The following is a 16316-nucleotide window of genomic DNA, read 5'->3' on the forward strand; positions in this document are numbered from 1 at the left end:
TATTTCTCTTTTTACCTTAATTTCTGATTCAATATCCCATTGGTCAGAGGTTGGGGTCCTGAGAATTACAAGTGACTTTTCCCCATTCCAACTGGACCACAGAAGAAACTCACTGGAGACATGCCTACTGTTCAGACACAACAAGCCTTTTAGTGAACAAGAATAAAAGTGTGCCATAACTCCCACTCTCCTGGCTTCAAAATGAACTGGCTTTTTTAAAGCTGAAGAATCAGAATATTTTCTTGTAATGCCAGATCTCTATGAAATCCTTACAGTAGGATTTGTTTCCCTATTTTCTGTTGAGTGACTGTTTTGATAGGCTTTATTATCTGCAGGCTGTCATTCTATTGATTATTTCTATATAATAAAGGTGAATTTTTTTTAAGTCACAATTTAGTCCCTGAAAAGCACTTCAGAGATAATTTTGTTGAATACTTTTATTTTATATAGCCCTGTTATTGAGTTTTTGCATTCTGATTCTTTAGGATGGAGGCTACTTGGTGGTCATTTCTAGACTTCAAAAACAACAATATGAGGAACTCCTGGAATACAGTGACCAGATTTTAAGAATAGAAAAATAGGAAGTGGGGTGACTCTTAGGGTCGCTTTTATTTATGCACAATTAATCCCAGTCACCACAGTGCTTGTTTCTTCTGGTTAAATTTTCATTTTATATTTGAACAAGAAATGCATTAAGAATAGGATGATAAGAAAGTCCTAGAGTCTGGCTCTGCAGGTATTAGGTCCTCACTGAATCCTAGTGCCCAAGGACTCTGTGCTCTATGGAGATCAACCACACTCTTTACCGAGGCTTCCACAGGAGCCATATCAGAACCTTAATCCTGATATCTCACGCCCATGACACCAGAAATTTATGACACAAGTGCTTTAACTGATAATTATCATTTATCTATTTATAAATACATTTATCAATTTAATTTGTATTGGTCTTTTTTTGGGGTAGGGAGGTAGTCTAGAAGCATGGGGTTGTAAGCAAGGAATAAGCATTCTGTATTGTATAAGGCAACTAAATATTTCATCATTTACTTTTTTTTTCTCTCCTCTTTCACTGTCTTTTCTTTGCCATACTCTCTTTTTGTTTTTTGTTGTCTCTCTCTTTCCCCCCTCTGTATTTTTTAGGATAGCACTCGCACTGATCTTTCTAAGAGACAAACTTATTTATGAATTTAATATAACTCCAACTATAGGGAACAGACCAAAACAAATGGGAAGCTTCAGGGAAAGGAGAAAGGGTGACACCTGCTGGAAGAACCACTGGTGGTTTTCATTCCAAATAGAATCTCCCTGGAAAATGTAGATACACACAAAACTTCACATAATTATCAAGAAATGAGGCCCCCTGAAGCACACTTATGAGCTCCAGGATGAGAACAATAAAATAGCTAATTGTTACTGAATGCTTACCCTGTGCCAGATGCTTTAATGTATAACCTCATTAAGTCCTCACAACTACCCTGAGGTAGATACTATCATTTGTAGATAAGGACACTGAGGCCAAGAGAACTTAAGTAATTAAACCAAAGTCAATAGCTACTGAGTTGTGAAGCTCAATTTAAATCTAGGGACATCAGAATTCTTACCCCCTAAACTATACTGCCAGCTCTAACTATATATAATATATATTAATTATACATATATATAAATAATTTTATAGTTATAATAGATATACTTTTTCTCTTATTTCAGTGATACTTCTGAAAGGTAAGTAAATAACAACTGAAGGCAGCATGATAAAACAAAACAGGTCTCAAACATTATCACACATGCTCTTAAAGGTTTCCAAATCCCTCTTGACATACATTAAATCACAGAAGAGGAGACGCTTCACTGCTACATTGAAGGATCAAAGGAAAGGTAAAGAAACAACAAGGAACTGGATTAACAGTACTAAAGTACTAGGGATAAAGGAATGTATATACTCCTGAGTGGAGACACAGATCTTCATAAACCATATGTAGTATAAAACAATAGAAAATCAAAGGAATTAAAGTCACTTCTGTGTCTCATGCTAAGCTTCCCCCAAAATTAAAAATTGTATACATATACCTAACTTCCTCATCTTCAAAAGCTATATGTCCCAATCAGAAGACATACAGAACTAAAAGATGTGAAAAGCATTGAAAGAAACAGAGCTGAATAGTGGTGCTAGTTGTAAAGAACCCACTTCCCAGCACAGGAGACTTAAGAGACTCAGGTTTGATCCCTGTGCGGGGAAGATTCCCTGGAGAAGGGCATGGCAACCCACTCCAGTATTCTTGCCTGGAGAATCCCATAGACAGAGGAGCTCCTCAGGCTTAACTTGTTAAAAGCTAGTTAAGATAAGATCTACAGGCTCCAGGATCCAGCCTGACCCTGAGTCAGTCTTCGGAGAGGTGACTTGTAGCAGAAAGGTCCACACCAAGGTCTTCCTGAGAATTTCTTTGGTGACCCTGGGATTCCTGAGGTGGATTTTAACTTGAAAGCAAGTTCACAACACATTAGTCCAGTCTTCTCAAGGGAAGCATTCAGCAGAAAATCTCTCTGCTTAGTACCTAAGACAACTTTGTGCTTAGTCTCTCGGTCATGTCCAGCTCTTTGAGACTCCGTGGTCTGTAGCCCACCAGGCTCCTCTGTCCATGAGATTTTCCAGGCAAGAATGCTAGAGTGGGTTGCCATTTCCTTCTCCAGGGGATCTTCCTGACCCAGGGATCGAACCCACATATTCTATGTCTCATGCACTGCTTGTGGATTCTTTACTAACTAAGCCATTGGGAAAGACTAATTCCAGAAGCCACATTCTCAAATTCCTTAAATGTTGTAGACATACTGTACATTCCCATATAGCATACTGTTATACACAGAATAATAGATAACAAAGTCGTATCAATGTTGTTAGCCACTGGGCTCTGGCCCTTTCTCCACACCTTCTGATTGGTCTGACTGACGTGAACTCAACCCTCCAGTGGAAGAACTGTGAGTTATGAACAGATAAGGTTCCCTGCTATAACATCTTCCTCTACTTCTGTCTTCGCAACACTGATTAGCAAAAATGTATTCAGAACAGAGGTAGGGCTCAGTGTAAAGTGAAGACAAGAAACTCTGACAACTGATTTTGAGGATTAAGGTCAAAGTCCACTTTTCCTTTCTTCTCACTGAAAAAAGGTTAGAGAGTTTGCTTGGTCTCTCTCCCCAACTCTGTGTGCACTCTCTCTCATAAATGTACATAGTTTAAGAAATTAAGCCCATTCCAGGACTTCCCTGGTGGTCCAGTGGTGAAGACTGTTTCCATTGCAGAGGGCATGGGTTTGATCCCTGGTAGGGAACTAAGATCCCACATGCCGTGAGGATGGCCAAAAAAAGAAAAGGAAAGGAAATTAAGTCTATCCCTTTAGTGCCATACTCAGAAGAGTAAGTAACAATATTAATATATCCAATAAATCATACAATTCTAATGACTGCTGTGAGTCCCAAAACTGCACTGATCATAAGCTTCAGTTCGTGGAACACTACTGGTTTCTGTGCTTATGCAGAAATGTATGTACATACGTATGTGTGCTGAAATGGTTTAGTCACTCTTCAGACATTCAGGCTTCCCTGGTGGCTCAGAGGTTAAAGCGTCTGCCTGCAATGTGGGAGACCTGGGTTCAATCCCTGGGTCAGAAAGATCCCCTGGAGAAGGAAATGGCAACCCACTCCAGTATTCTTGCCTGGAGAATCCCATGGACGGAGGAGCCTGGTGGGCTACAGTCCACGGGGCCGCAAAGAGTCGGACACGACTGAGCAACTTCACTTTCACTTTCTTTCAAGTCTATCAGAGTACATGAAGCAAGAAATACTTGAAATATCACTGAGACATGACTATGACTATCTGTTTAAAACCACTTCCTTTTAAACTTGTTCTGATGAGAACTTTAATAACATTACCTAATAGCTGCATAGCAACGGGAATGTTCTGCATCTCTGCCTTAATTTGCATACCACAATTCCTGCTCTATTATTGTACATTAATAAATAAGTTTTAGTACCTAAGACTTGACTACACAAGACATAGAGAATGAAATGAGACTCTATCTGTGAGAAAAAAATACTGTAGAAATTATAAAATGCTACTCAAAAGATAAGGATTTATTATTGTCAGCTCTATCTTGGTATTATTGAAGACTCTCTAGGGGTTAATTACTTATAAAAATTCAAAAAAGATCTAGTTGTCAAAATGGACTGACCCGTATTATTTTAAACAGACTACTCTTGGGTGATGAACTTACCTCGATGGAGAGGAAGACTGTTCAGTTCTAGGGATGTAAACTCACAGATACAGACATACAGTCTCTCGCCCTCTTTTAGACTGGGAATGGTAACAACTTCTACAAAACTGCTGGGGAACTGTCCTGAAAATAAAAGCAAACATTTCCAGTATTAAAATTCCTTTTTTCTATTTGTGTCCCAGGACAAAAAGCTTTTTTCTGAGCTCATTTATAGACCCCAAATTAAAAACTCACTGAGTACTCATAGCTGGAAAATCTACTGTAGAAAATGTGCAACGGACAAAATTAGGCACCTGCAGAACACAGAGAGTGCAATTCAATCCAAGAAGCATTTAATGGCCGTCACTCTAGCAAAGGCACACTGCAGAGGGGCAAAAGAGTAAGACAGTCTTGGCCCTGAAAGATCTTGAAATCTAGTTCAGACATAAAATCTAATTCAGACATAAGCAATAATTCAGTCTGAAATCCAGTGTCAACTCATAGGTATACAAATTGTTATGGAAGTTCAGAGAAGGCAGAAAATGGGTCAGGAAGAAAATGAATAATTTTATGAAAAAAAACTACAGTTGAGTCTGAAGATGGGCAGGGTTTTAATAGGTAATAGTAGATAGACAAGCCTGTCAGTTGGAAAGCATCAGAAAGTCTAGCTGATTCCACCTTCTATATATCTCTTGCATCTGTCCACTATCTCAAGACTCATCGTCTCGGTCCAAACCACAGCTACATCTCACCTTGATTATTGCAACAACTTCCCATCGCACCTCCCTGCTTTTGGCTTTGCCCTTTCCTATCATTCTTCAATTTGAAGCAGAGAGCTTTGTAAAATACAAGTCTGACTGTGCCTGAAGCACGTTTACAGCAGCCCGTTTCCATAACCCCTTTCCATAGCATGCGCTGTCCTCCATGATCTAATCTCTGTTCATCTCCCCAGGCCATCTCCCCCATCTCAACCATTCACACTTCATGCCAGACTGAACTTTTCTCGGTTCCTCCATGCTCGTTTCCTCTTGTTCCAGGGCCCCTGAATAAGCAATCCTCTCTGCCTATCCTCTTTGACTTCTGACACACCATATTTATCCTAGCTGAGGTATCACATCTACTGGGAAATAATCTATTATCCCCCAAATATGGGTTAAGTATCAACAGAGTCTGTTCTGAGGACTGTTAAGATATACTCCAAGCCAGATATACATAAATATATGCAAGTTAAGGCTGGATTTAACACAGATGCATATTGTGGGAGAAGAACTTCTAGTCTCCTCCTGAATTCATGAAAGAAATTGGTGCTAATATATGTTTTCAAGAATAGAAAAAAGGAAACCAGGTGCATGCAAAGTGGGAGGTAAGTGCATCTAGGGTACAGGGCAACTTTAATAAATTTAGGTCACCCGGGGATTTAAGAGGGCAGCTGGTATCTAACCATGTCAACCTTTTAAAGGAGCCTGCAAGGAGAGATGCACTGATAATAGAAGTTCTCTCCACGCTGGTAGAAACCACAGCAAACACATACAGAAAACACAAAAGGATCTGAAATTTATTTACTGGGCTTGCCATTAAACCTTAATTTTTAATATAGAAAAAAGGGAGCGCCTGTGGCCTATTTTGAATGTGAAGAATCATAAGCCTCTTACCTGTCACATCCTCTTTCTTTCCTAGAAGCCAAAATTCATCCACCACTGCCAATACCTCAATAATATCTCCCACAAAGAGTGGCAGTTCTTCTGACACGCTAGGGCAGAAGTCAAAGATGGCTCGAACCACTGAGCCAGCCTCCATCTTTTAAACCTGGAACGAAAGGTAAAAGAAATGGGAAAGTAGAATTATTAAGACACTGCAGTATAGACCTAAATCTTGAGAATTATCGTTAAAATATAAAGGTACTTATAATGAAGTCAAAGTAAATAAGAAGTTTTAAAAAATCAGAATGCTATCTCACTTATTTCTTTAAAAAACAATAATTTCCTCATACATTTTCATTTGATTTTCAAAGTCATGCTGGAATCAAAAAAAAAAAATGACCTATAGCTATGAGTAACAGAAAACATGTAATGTGGAACTGCAGACTTTCCAATATGCCTGAGGAAGGCAATATGGAAATTAACATTTTTAAAGTACAAGGCAAGAGGGTACTTTTAAAATATGGTATTTAAAAGGTAGGGAACTGAAATATGGCATTTCATCTATTCCTCATAACTATATCTTTTTTTGCTTATTTATTTCTTCTCTTTGTATTTCCATATATATTTTATTTTTTCAAGTTTTATTTATATAATTGACGTACACCTCTGCGTAAGTTTTTGTTTCCCTGGTGGTTTAGATGGTAAAGAGTCTGCCTGACTGCAATGCAGGAGACCTGGATTCAATCTCTGGCTTTGGAAGATCCCCTGGAGAAGGCAATGGCAACCCACTCCACTAATTCCATGGACAAAGAGAAGCCTAGTGGGCTCTAGTTCGTGGGGTTGCATACAGTTGGACACGACTGAGCAACTAACAGAGTATATTCTGCATAAGTTTAATCATGAAGTGATTATTGCAATAAGTTTAGTGAACATCCATCATTTCATATAGATACAAAATTAAAGAAATGTATTTAAAAATTACATTTTAAACATGTATTTTCCTTCTGATGAGGGCTCTTAGGATGTACACCCCTAGTAACTTTCATACATAACATACGCAGCATTAATTATACTGATCATGTTGTACATTACATCCCTAGTACTTACTTATCTTACAGTGAAGTGAGAGAAAGTCACTCAGTCGTGTCTGACTTTTTGTGATCCCATGAACTGTAGCCTGCCAGGCTCCTCTGTTCACGGGATTCTCCAGGCAAGAATACTGGAGTGGATTGCCATGCCCTCCTCCCAGGGGATCTTCTCAACCCAAGGATTGAACCTGAGTCTTCTAGGGGAGTTTATACATTTTGATTGCCTTCATCCAATTCCCCCAGCCATCTCTGCCCTATCTATGGTGACCACAAACTCTGATTTCTTTTTCCGAGTTTGTTTGTATCTGAAGTCTAGTTGACCTATAACACCACGTCAGTTCCTGTTACACAACTTGGTGATTCAATACTTCTACACATTTCAAAGTGATCACCATGATAAATCTAGTCATGATATGTCATCATACAAAGACAGGAGTTATCAACTGTATTCCCCACACTATACATTTCATACTTGTGAATCATTTATTGTACAACTGGAAGTTACTTCTTAAACTCTCTCATCTATTCCTTCCTCCTCCCGCCCACCTCCCCTCTGGCAACTGTTTGTTCTTTGTGTCTATGACTTTGTTTCTATTTTACATTTGTTCATTTGTTTTTTAGATTTCACATATAAGCGAAATCATACAGAATTTGTCTTTCTCTGACATTTCATTTAGCATGATGCCCTCTAGATCCATTCACATTATCAAAAATGGCAAGATTCCATTCTTTGTTATGAATTAGTAATATTCCATTACATATATACACACACACGCACACAGATATATAATATAACCACATCTTCTTCATCCATTTACCTACTAACAGGCACTAAGTTTGCTTCCTAAGTTTACAGCTTTTGTAAATAATGCTGCAATGAACATAGGGGCTCATCTCTCTTTCTGAATTAGCTTTTGTCAGATAAATATCCAGGGCTGGAATTGCTGGATCACTCGGTAGCCCTGTTTTTAATTTTTTGAGGAACCTCCATACTGTTTTCCATAGTGGGTGTACCAGTTTATAGTCCCACCAACAGCGTAAGGGTTCCCTTTTCTCCAGATTACATCCTTGCCAACACATGTTATTTGGTCTCTTTAACAGCCGATATGGTTAAGTGTGAGGTGACAACTCACTGCAGTTTTAATTTGTATTCCCTGATGACCAGTGGTGTTGAGCATCTCTTCATGTGCCTGTTGCCCATCTGTACACTTTCTTCAGAAAAATGTCTAGATCTGTTTATTCTTTTAATTGGGGTGTTTATTTGATACTGAGTTGGTTATATCATTTGCAAATATCTTCTCCCATTCAGTAGGTGGTGTTTTTCTTTTGTTGATAATTTCCTTTGCTGTACAAAAGCTTTTTAGTTTTGTGTGGTCTCTCTACCTTAAATATGGGGGTACTGAGGCTCAGAAAGTTATAAAACTTAATTTGTTCAAGATCACAGAGTTTATAGCAGCAGGGCCAGGATTTGGACTGAGGGCATTCTGGTCCCTACTTACTTCTATTAAAACAAAAAAGTAATTTGACCTGAATAACAGCAACAGTAGCGCAGATTTAAAATGCATTGAAAAATAAAAATCCATTAAAAAAAAAAAAAAAACAAGAAAAGACTATGTAGATGGCGCCTCCAGACAAGACTGAGTACGCTATACCACATCAACAATGTGTTTTCTGTTCAAAGAAGCCTACAGTCCAAACTTGGATACTACGTGCTATGGTATCTGTGCTGTTATAAGACAATGTGTCTGTTATTCTCTGTCAAGGGAGCCTACGTGCATGCTCACCTGGTGGCTCAGATGGTAAAGAATCTGCCTGCAATGCAGGAGACCTGGGTTCCATCCCTGGCTCAGGAAGATCCCCTGGAGAAGGGAATGACTACCCACTCCAGTATTCTTGCCTGGAGAATCCCATGGACAGAGGAGCCTGGCAGGCTGTAGTCCATCGGGTCAGACAGTCAGACACGACTGAGCAACTAACACTTCACTTCAAGCAACAAAAAGGGAGGCAATAAAAAGGAGGGCATATATATACTGGAAACCCTCAGGATTACTTTACTCTTCTCCCAGATCTTTTATAAGAAGCAACAGAAAATCTCCAGAGCGTCCAGGTCCCAAGCCTACTGTTCTTTATTTGCATCAAGTATTCATTTGGTGCTGGTAGAGATGAGGATTCTAACTTTCATCTCACTTATAACTATGCTAAGTCATTTCAGTGTGATTCTTTTCAACCCCAAGGACTGTAGCCTGCCAGGCTCCTCTGTCCATGGGATTCTCCAGGCAAGAATATTGGAGTGGGTTGCCATGCCCTCCTCCAGGGGATCTTCCCAACCCAGGGATCGAACCTACATCTCTTATGTCTCCGACATCTGCAGGCAAGTTCTTTACCACTAGCACCACCTGAGAAGCCCCTACATATAACCATAACCAACATCAAAAAGCACCAAGTGCCTAATTACAAAAAAGAATAGTTATAGCTTCATTAAGTTTACAGTCTAAGAATGATGTGGACAAACATTTAGGCACATAATAAATTGTTTAGTCTATTAATGCAAAGTACCTGTAAGTTTCTAATGACTCATGCAATACAAATGTTACATATTTCACTTGAACTACTGAGTAAAAAGAGCTTATCCTTGTGTTACAGAAACTTTTTTCCTATAATGAGATGACTTGGGTGTACAATGGAAAAGTGAAGTAGCTAGTAACATTCCCCACATCCTCTCCCACCACATATTTTCTTTAAGTATTAAAACATATACAAATCTTCCCTAGTGGCTCAGATCGTAAAGTGTCTGCCTGCAATGCAGGAGACCCAGGTTCGATCCCTGGGTTGGGAAGATCCCCCAGAGTAGGAAATGGCAACCCATTCCAGTATTCTTGCCTGGGAAACCCCATGGACAGAGGAGCCTGGCAGGCTACAGTTCATGGGGTCGCAAAGACTCAGACACGACTGAGTGACTAACACAATTAAAAATCACACACTGAGGAGGCAGCATAATGTGAATGCAAATTACTGGGCTCCTGGTGTCTCAGAGAGATCAACGTTCAAATCCCAGCTCCACTATATATTAGCTTTTTCACCTTGGATATATTACTTGGGCTTCAACTTCTTTTTAAAAAAAAAAATGGAGATAATCATACTTTCATAATAACCATCAAGAGGGTGACGATAATGATAAAAGTAATTATACTAATGCCTATGGATAGAGGTTCATAACACTGTCAAAAATATGTTTTTTCCAGTAGTCATGTACAGATGTGACAGTGGGACCATAAAGAAGGCTGAGCACCAAAGAATTGATGCTTTTGAACTGTGGTGCTGGGGAAGACTCTTGAGAGTCCCTTGGATTGCAAGGAGATCAAACTAGTCATTCCTAAATGAAATCAACGCTATTTATCTTTTGGAAGGACTGAAGCTGACACTCCAATACTTTGGCCACCTGATGAGAAGAGCTGACTCATGGCAAAGAACCTGATGCTGGGAAAGATTGAAGGCAGGAGGAAAAGGGGATGACAGAGGCTGAGATGACTGGATGGCATCACTGACTCAATGGACATGAGTTTGAGCAAACTCCAGGAGACAGTGGAGGACAGAGAAGGCTGGTGTGCTGCAGTCCATGGGGTCGCCGAGAGTCAGACACGACTTAGCAACTGAACAACAACAAGGCCTAATATTTAATTAGCACTTCTATACGTAGCACTGTGACTTCCCTCCTTGGGTCTGCACAACAGCCCTGCTGTATATAGTTGGTTCCCATTCTGCAAGCTCAGAGAGGTGATGTAATCTGCCCAGGGTCACACAGTAAGTCAGACATGGAACAGGAATGCAGATCTGCCTGTCTTCAAACCCATAACCAGTATGCTAATAGTGTGAAAGCACCTAGGACAGGGGGAACACAGTAGGTGCTCAATAAGTGTTAGCAGTTATTATTAAACATCATTTCCATAATCATCTACAAGGTTAAATCTGTCAACGATATAGCATCATCAGAGAATGTGATATTTCAAGTATACAAATTTGTGATATTTCAAGTATATAATTTACTATTTCAACATGTCAAACATGGTTAACTTTGACCATGTTTAAAACCTAGGCATATAACATACATCCTTGCCATCAACAGAAAAGACACTGAACACTAACTTAATAATAAGCTCGTAATTACGACCATTTCTTACTGTACTCTTCTGTGACACACAGCACCAGTGCTATGCAAGTTTTAGGTTTTTCTCTTTTAATGTCAGCCTTTGCTCTGCCATCTGTCAACTTTTCTACCTCTTTCTAGATCGTTGTTTATAATCTGCTGGGAGTGGCAGGGAACCACACACACATCACCAAAATTATTACAAGTTTCTAGATAAATAAGAAGTAAACACACTCCAAGTACGAGGCTCACAGCTCTTCTGCAGGGTAAAGTACGTGTGGTAGTGCTAGAGTCCTTCGACAGTTATTTTTTATGTGCTCTGAGGCCTCTTTCTTAGTTTCTGGCGGTCTTCCAGACAGCTGAAGTTGCCAGATGTCAGATTTCCACATAAGGGTGGTGTCAAAAATATTTCTTTCCCCTAAAACAAACAATATTTTGCAAAATCCTTAACCATCTATATATTATTAAAATAACTCAGGGTTGAGCCAAGGTAGATATTATTTTCCTTTTCCTACTATTATCTTTTCTCAAATTTCATCTATCATACTAAATATATACCTCATTATCTAAAATATCAAGGAGAGAATTAGCATAAGCCCCAGAGGGTGACTTAGAGAGCTACCCTGGTCCATGGAGGAGTGACCTTTGTGAGCTGAAAGGGTTAAAGCTTCTCCTTGAGAACCTTCCTGCTCTACCAGAAAATGACTCAGAAGCAGAGGAGGGTCTGGCTCAATAAGTACTTTTACTGCCTGACCTCCTACCCTATTGGAAGGAGTGCGTAATCACTAAGGAACACACACCCTGGAAGAGTGCTGCAGCCAGAGCCTGGCTAAACTACAGGATTCGTGGGTGAGACCAGAAAGGAGGTCTTTATGTCCTCTGTTTTATGTGGAATAGCGTGAATTTCATCTGTCTTCTCTGTACACACTATGAAAAGCAACAATTATTGTTTCTGTCTGGGCCATTTTAGAAGCCAGGACTGGGATTCCCTGGTGATCCAGTAGTTAGGACTAGGCGCTTTCACTGTCGTGGCCTGGGTTTAATCCCTGGTTGGGGAACTAAGATCCTGCTTGCCGTGTAGTATGGCCAAAAAATATTTTGAAACTTAATCATAACTAGTTTACACATAAACTGTTTCACCAACTTCAGATGGAAGCAAAAAAGAACTATTAATACATTGGAAATCAGAATGCAGATGGGCCTGAGAGAAGGCAGAGGAAATAAATGCCTGGATGGCATAATGTCTGGGACATCAGAAAGTTTGCTATGACAGCGTTTCTTCTCTTGCTGGTGAATGCCTGTCTCTCCTCCTTAGCAGAATCACTCTGCATGTGAGATGCAAAGACCCTTCATTCTTCAAACCCTCATAGGATATAAAACTCTATGAGGGAGGAGATTTTTGTGTTTTGTTCACTGGTCTAGATGCTCAGTGAGTAATTTTTGGTGAGCAAATGATTTCCTGAACTTCAGGAAAACACAAGGAACTGTTCATATCAAAATCTCTACTTCCACTTATCTGAAACTAAATTAACCATCTCTTCTCCACAAATAGTTTTATCTTCCAGCTTGAGTAACAGTGTCATATAAGTCTTTCAGATCAAACATCAGAATCTGATACTTCTTCATCCTCTATAATCCAGACAGTACACTAACCGCAATAGCAACTATTTAAGAATTTACCACATGCCAGACACTGAGCTAGGAGCTTGTACCATCACCACACTGCAAGGTGGAGAGCAAGGAGCTCGACTCAAGTCAGGGTCCCTGGCTTCAAATCCCAGTGGCACCACTACACAACATACTTAGCTCTCTGACGCAAAGCTAAACCAGAACCAGAACTCAAGTCTACTTGACTCCAATGCCCATGTACTTTTTAATGTAAATTTATTAATTCTCTTACATCTCACTGGTTCTTCCTTCAAAATCACTAAATTTCCATTTTCCTCTCTTTAGTTCTCCAACATTTTATTATGAAAATTTTCAAACAGCCAAGCTGAAAGAAGCTGACACCCACCACACAGAATCTACCATTAACATGTTACTGCGGGCACTTTGTCACCTATCATCGAGCTCCCCATTTTTCAATCCTTGTTATGTTTTGATGTATTTCAAAATATATTACAGATATTTCCCCCAACACTTCAGCATATATCTTAACTAGAGTTTATTATTTGTTTACAATGCATTTTCTTTTGGGGAAGTAACATTTTCCTCTCTTTTTAGCTAAAGATACAATTTTTCTCCTCACTAATCTGTCAGGGAACCTGGCTAATCTTTTAAATGGTCAATTTTTAAACATTACACAGTTGCTTAAGAATTTACAAGATTTTCCTACTCTCTATAATGCATTCACATATTCAACAAATTTTAGTCAAGCCAAATGGAGTCAATCAAATTCCCACGCAGGCTGAAAATCTGGCTCTGCTGGGTAGGCTAATCAGTTGATGACTCTTTAACCCAATATTCTTTAAATATTTATTTTCTAATTCTGTTGGTGACTAACAGGAACATTTAAACTCTCCTCTATTGTCCTAAGCAACTCAACTCCTATCCCAAAGTATCTGCCCTACATAGGACAAAAGAAGACCCTGTAGATAACCCAACCACTATCTAATAAGGAAACAGGCTTCTTTCCACGAGGAAGAGATCAATAGAGCAGACAATTGATTCATAAATCATTTTCTTTTTTTTCTTTTTTGGTGGAGGGAGCCTGGCAGGCTATAGACCATAGGGGAGCAAAAAAAGGAAATGGCAACCCATTGCAGTATTCTTGGCCTGAAGAAATCCATGGACCGAGCAGCCTGGGGTTGTAAAGAGTTGCACACAACTGAGTGACTTTCACTAAGGATATTTTAACACTTTCAGTGGACTAAAGACCTTGGCAGCAATCTCTCTATCCAGTTTTACTTCTCTGATGTACCAAGGAACAGTCAAGATGTTGTGAGATGACCTGTAGTTCCTGCACCCAAGAAACTTGGCTTAGTCCCCATCATTTCCCCAAAACATGCTGAGGACACTAACCAGATTGTCCCCAAATGCAAGAGCTCTATGGTTACTATAAACCTGGGGAAGGCTATAAGCCACATTGCTCTCTTGGAGGGACATTTTACTGTATTAAAGATTGAGTCAATCCAGCCAAGAACTGCTTTTTAATTCAACTTCTCTGGCACGGCACACTTTTTTTCAGGTCAAACTTTATATTATTTTTTTAACTGTTTCTCATTCCAGTTATTCATAAGTAGTCCTTGTGCAATCCTAACCAATCAAAAAGCTCTCTGCTCCCACAAAGCACTTTCTGTCCAAAACTCATTCCTTCGTTTACACACTGTTTCTTTTATCCATGGTAGGTTCCACTGTCTTTCCACACACTTAAACTGCCTCCAGATGATGTCCTTCTCTCTGGCTCAAGCCCACATCCACTGTTTGAGCTCCCTTGCTCTCTTATCACCTTGCAGTTCTGTGAGAGATCAGGCTGGACATGTAAAAGCTGCAGCCATGAGAGTGAGTGTATTCAGTGTTAACAAAAGCACATCCAGAAATAAAAATAACACTTAGAAAAGTACATCATGCAACCTGTGTGGCCATCAAAAGAACAGGTAAACAAAATGCAGCATATACAGACAATAGAGTATTATTAAAAAGGAAGGGCATTCTGACACATACCACAGTGGATGAACCTTGAGCATACTGTGCTAAGTCACAAAAAGACGAATACTGTGTGATTTCACTTATATGATGTATCAATAGTAGTAAAGCTCACAGAAACAGTAAGTAGAAAGGTGGTTACCGGGGGATGAGGAGAAAGAAAATGGGTACAGTTTGTTTGTGACCATGGAAAGGTTCTGAAGATAGATGATGATGACGGTGGCACAATAAAATGAATGAATTTAACGCCACAGAACTGTACACTTAAAACGGCAAAATGGTAAATTCTATGTTTTACATACACACACATATATATTTATCATAACAAAGATTTTTAAAAATCTATGTCATAAGATGTGAGAGAATGTAGAAGAAGGCCTAGTAAACTTCAATAATTTCTGACAAGCAACATATCTACAAGTCTGGACATACTTCATTAAAAGAAAATCTGAGATGACAAACTTTTCCCCTGAAAGAAAAGTGAAAGAAAGTGAAAGTCGCTCAGTCATGTCCGACTCTTTGCGACCCAATGGACTATACAGTCCATGGAATTCTCCAGGCCAGAATACTGGAGGGGGTAGCCATTCCCTTCTCTAGGGAACCTTCCTAACCCAGGGATAGAACCCTGGTGTCCCACATTGCAGGCGGATTCTTTACCAGCTAAGCCACGAAGGAAGCCCAAGAACACTGGAGTGGGTAGCCTATCCCTTCTACAGTGGATCTTCGTGACTCAGGAATCCAATCAGGGTCTCCTGCATTGCAGGTGGATTCTTAGATATTGACATCAAACCTGGGACAGACCGAGAACACTGAACATTAAAGCCAGGGTTGGGTGTCTTCCACTTCCCCTTCTAGGTCTGTCTCTCCTCCCCTTGCTCTATCTATGCTCCATGAGGCTGACCCACAAGAACTGAATCAAGGTGTTCCCTTGCCTCTGGCTTCCAGTTTGGTTCAGCCAATGGGCATCACCAGCAGGAGACTGAAGGCAGAGGGATGGTGAGGTTGGGTGTTTATTTCCATGCATCTTTTCCAGCTGGGCTGTGAGTTGGCTTGGCTATGTCATTCTACTAAAGGCCACAGCTAATATAAGGAAGCTGAAAAAGAAAGAGAGTCAGGTAACGACTCAGTTTCCTGTCCCTTGAGGCCTGGGTGGCTCACTGGCTATCTCTGGGGTACAGTACAATTCTCCAGAATTTTCCCTACATCTGTCTGTTCTAAGTGGGACCTCCTCAAATTACCTGATTTGAGTATGCCTTCTACATTCTGCTGAGCCCCTGACAGATACATGCCCAAAAGGATTCTTCTGAGTTTATGAGAACTATGCATGAAAAAATGGAGAGAAAATACAGGAAACCATATAACGTTAGTTTCCTAAATCGACCATCCTAAATCTAGGTGAGAGATAAAAGAGAGATAAATTTTGAAGGCTTAAAATATATTTAGAAAAAGACTAATGCCTGGGTTCCTGTGCACACACCCTTCAAAAAAAAAAATCTTATTGTTGACAGATTTGGTGCATGGGCCTAGACTCCAAATTGCTTTGAAATTCTGAGCA

General features: G+C 39.8%; 1 protein-coding gene across 1 annotated transcript in view; it reads right to left on the reverse strand.

The window, feature by feature from the left end:
• The window catches only part of LOC120873524 (dynamin binding protein), a 112728-nt gene that overhangs the window by 74976 nt on the left and 21436 nt on the right, over positions 1-16316 (reverse strand). Inside the window, exons 2-3 of the mRNA XM_040254207.1 lie at positions 5897-6050; positions 4266-4388 (exon numbers count right to left, since the gene is read on the reverse strand). Of these exons, the coding sequence (XP_040110141.1) occupies positions 4266-4388; positions 5897-6041 (268 nt within the window). The 5' untranslated portion in view covers positions 6042-6050. The remainder of the gene's footprint in view (positions 1-4265; positions 4389-5896; positions 6051-16316) is intronic.

This window comes from Oryx dammah, unplaced genomic scaffold (genome assembly GCF_014754425.2).
Source record: "Oryx dammah isolate SB20612 unplaced genomic scaffold, SCBI_Odam_1.1 HiC_scaffold_14, whole genome shotgun sequence".
Classification (NCBI taxonomy): Eukaryota; Metazoa; Chordata; class Mammalia; order Artiodactyla; family Bovidae; genus Oryx; species Oryx dammah.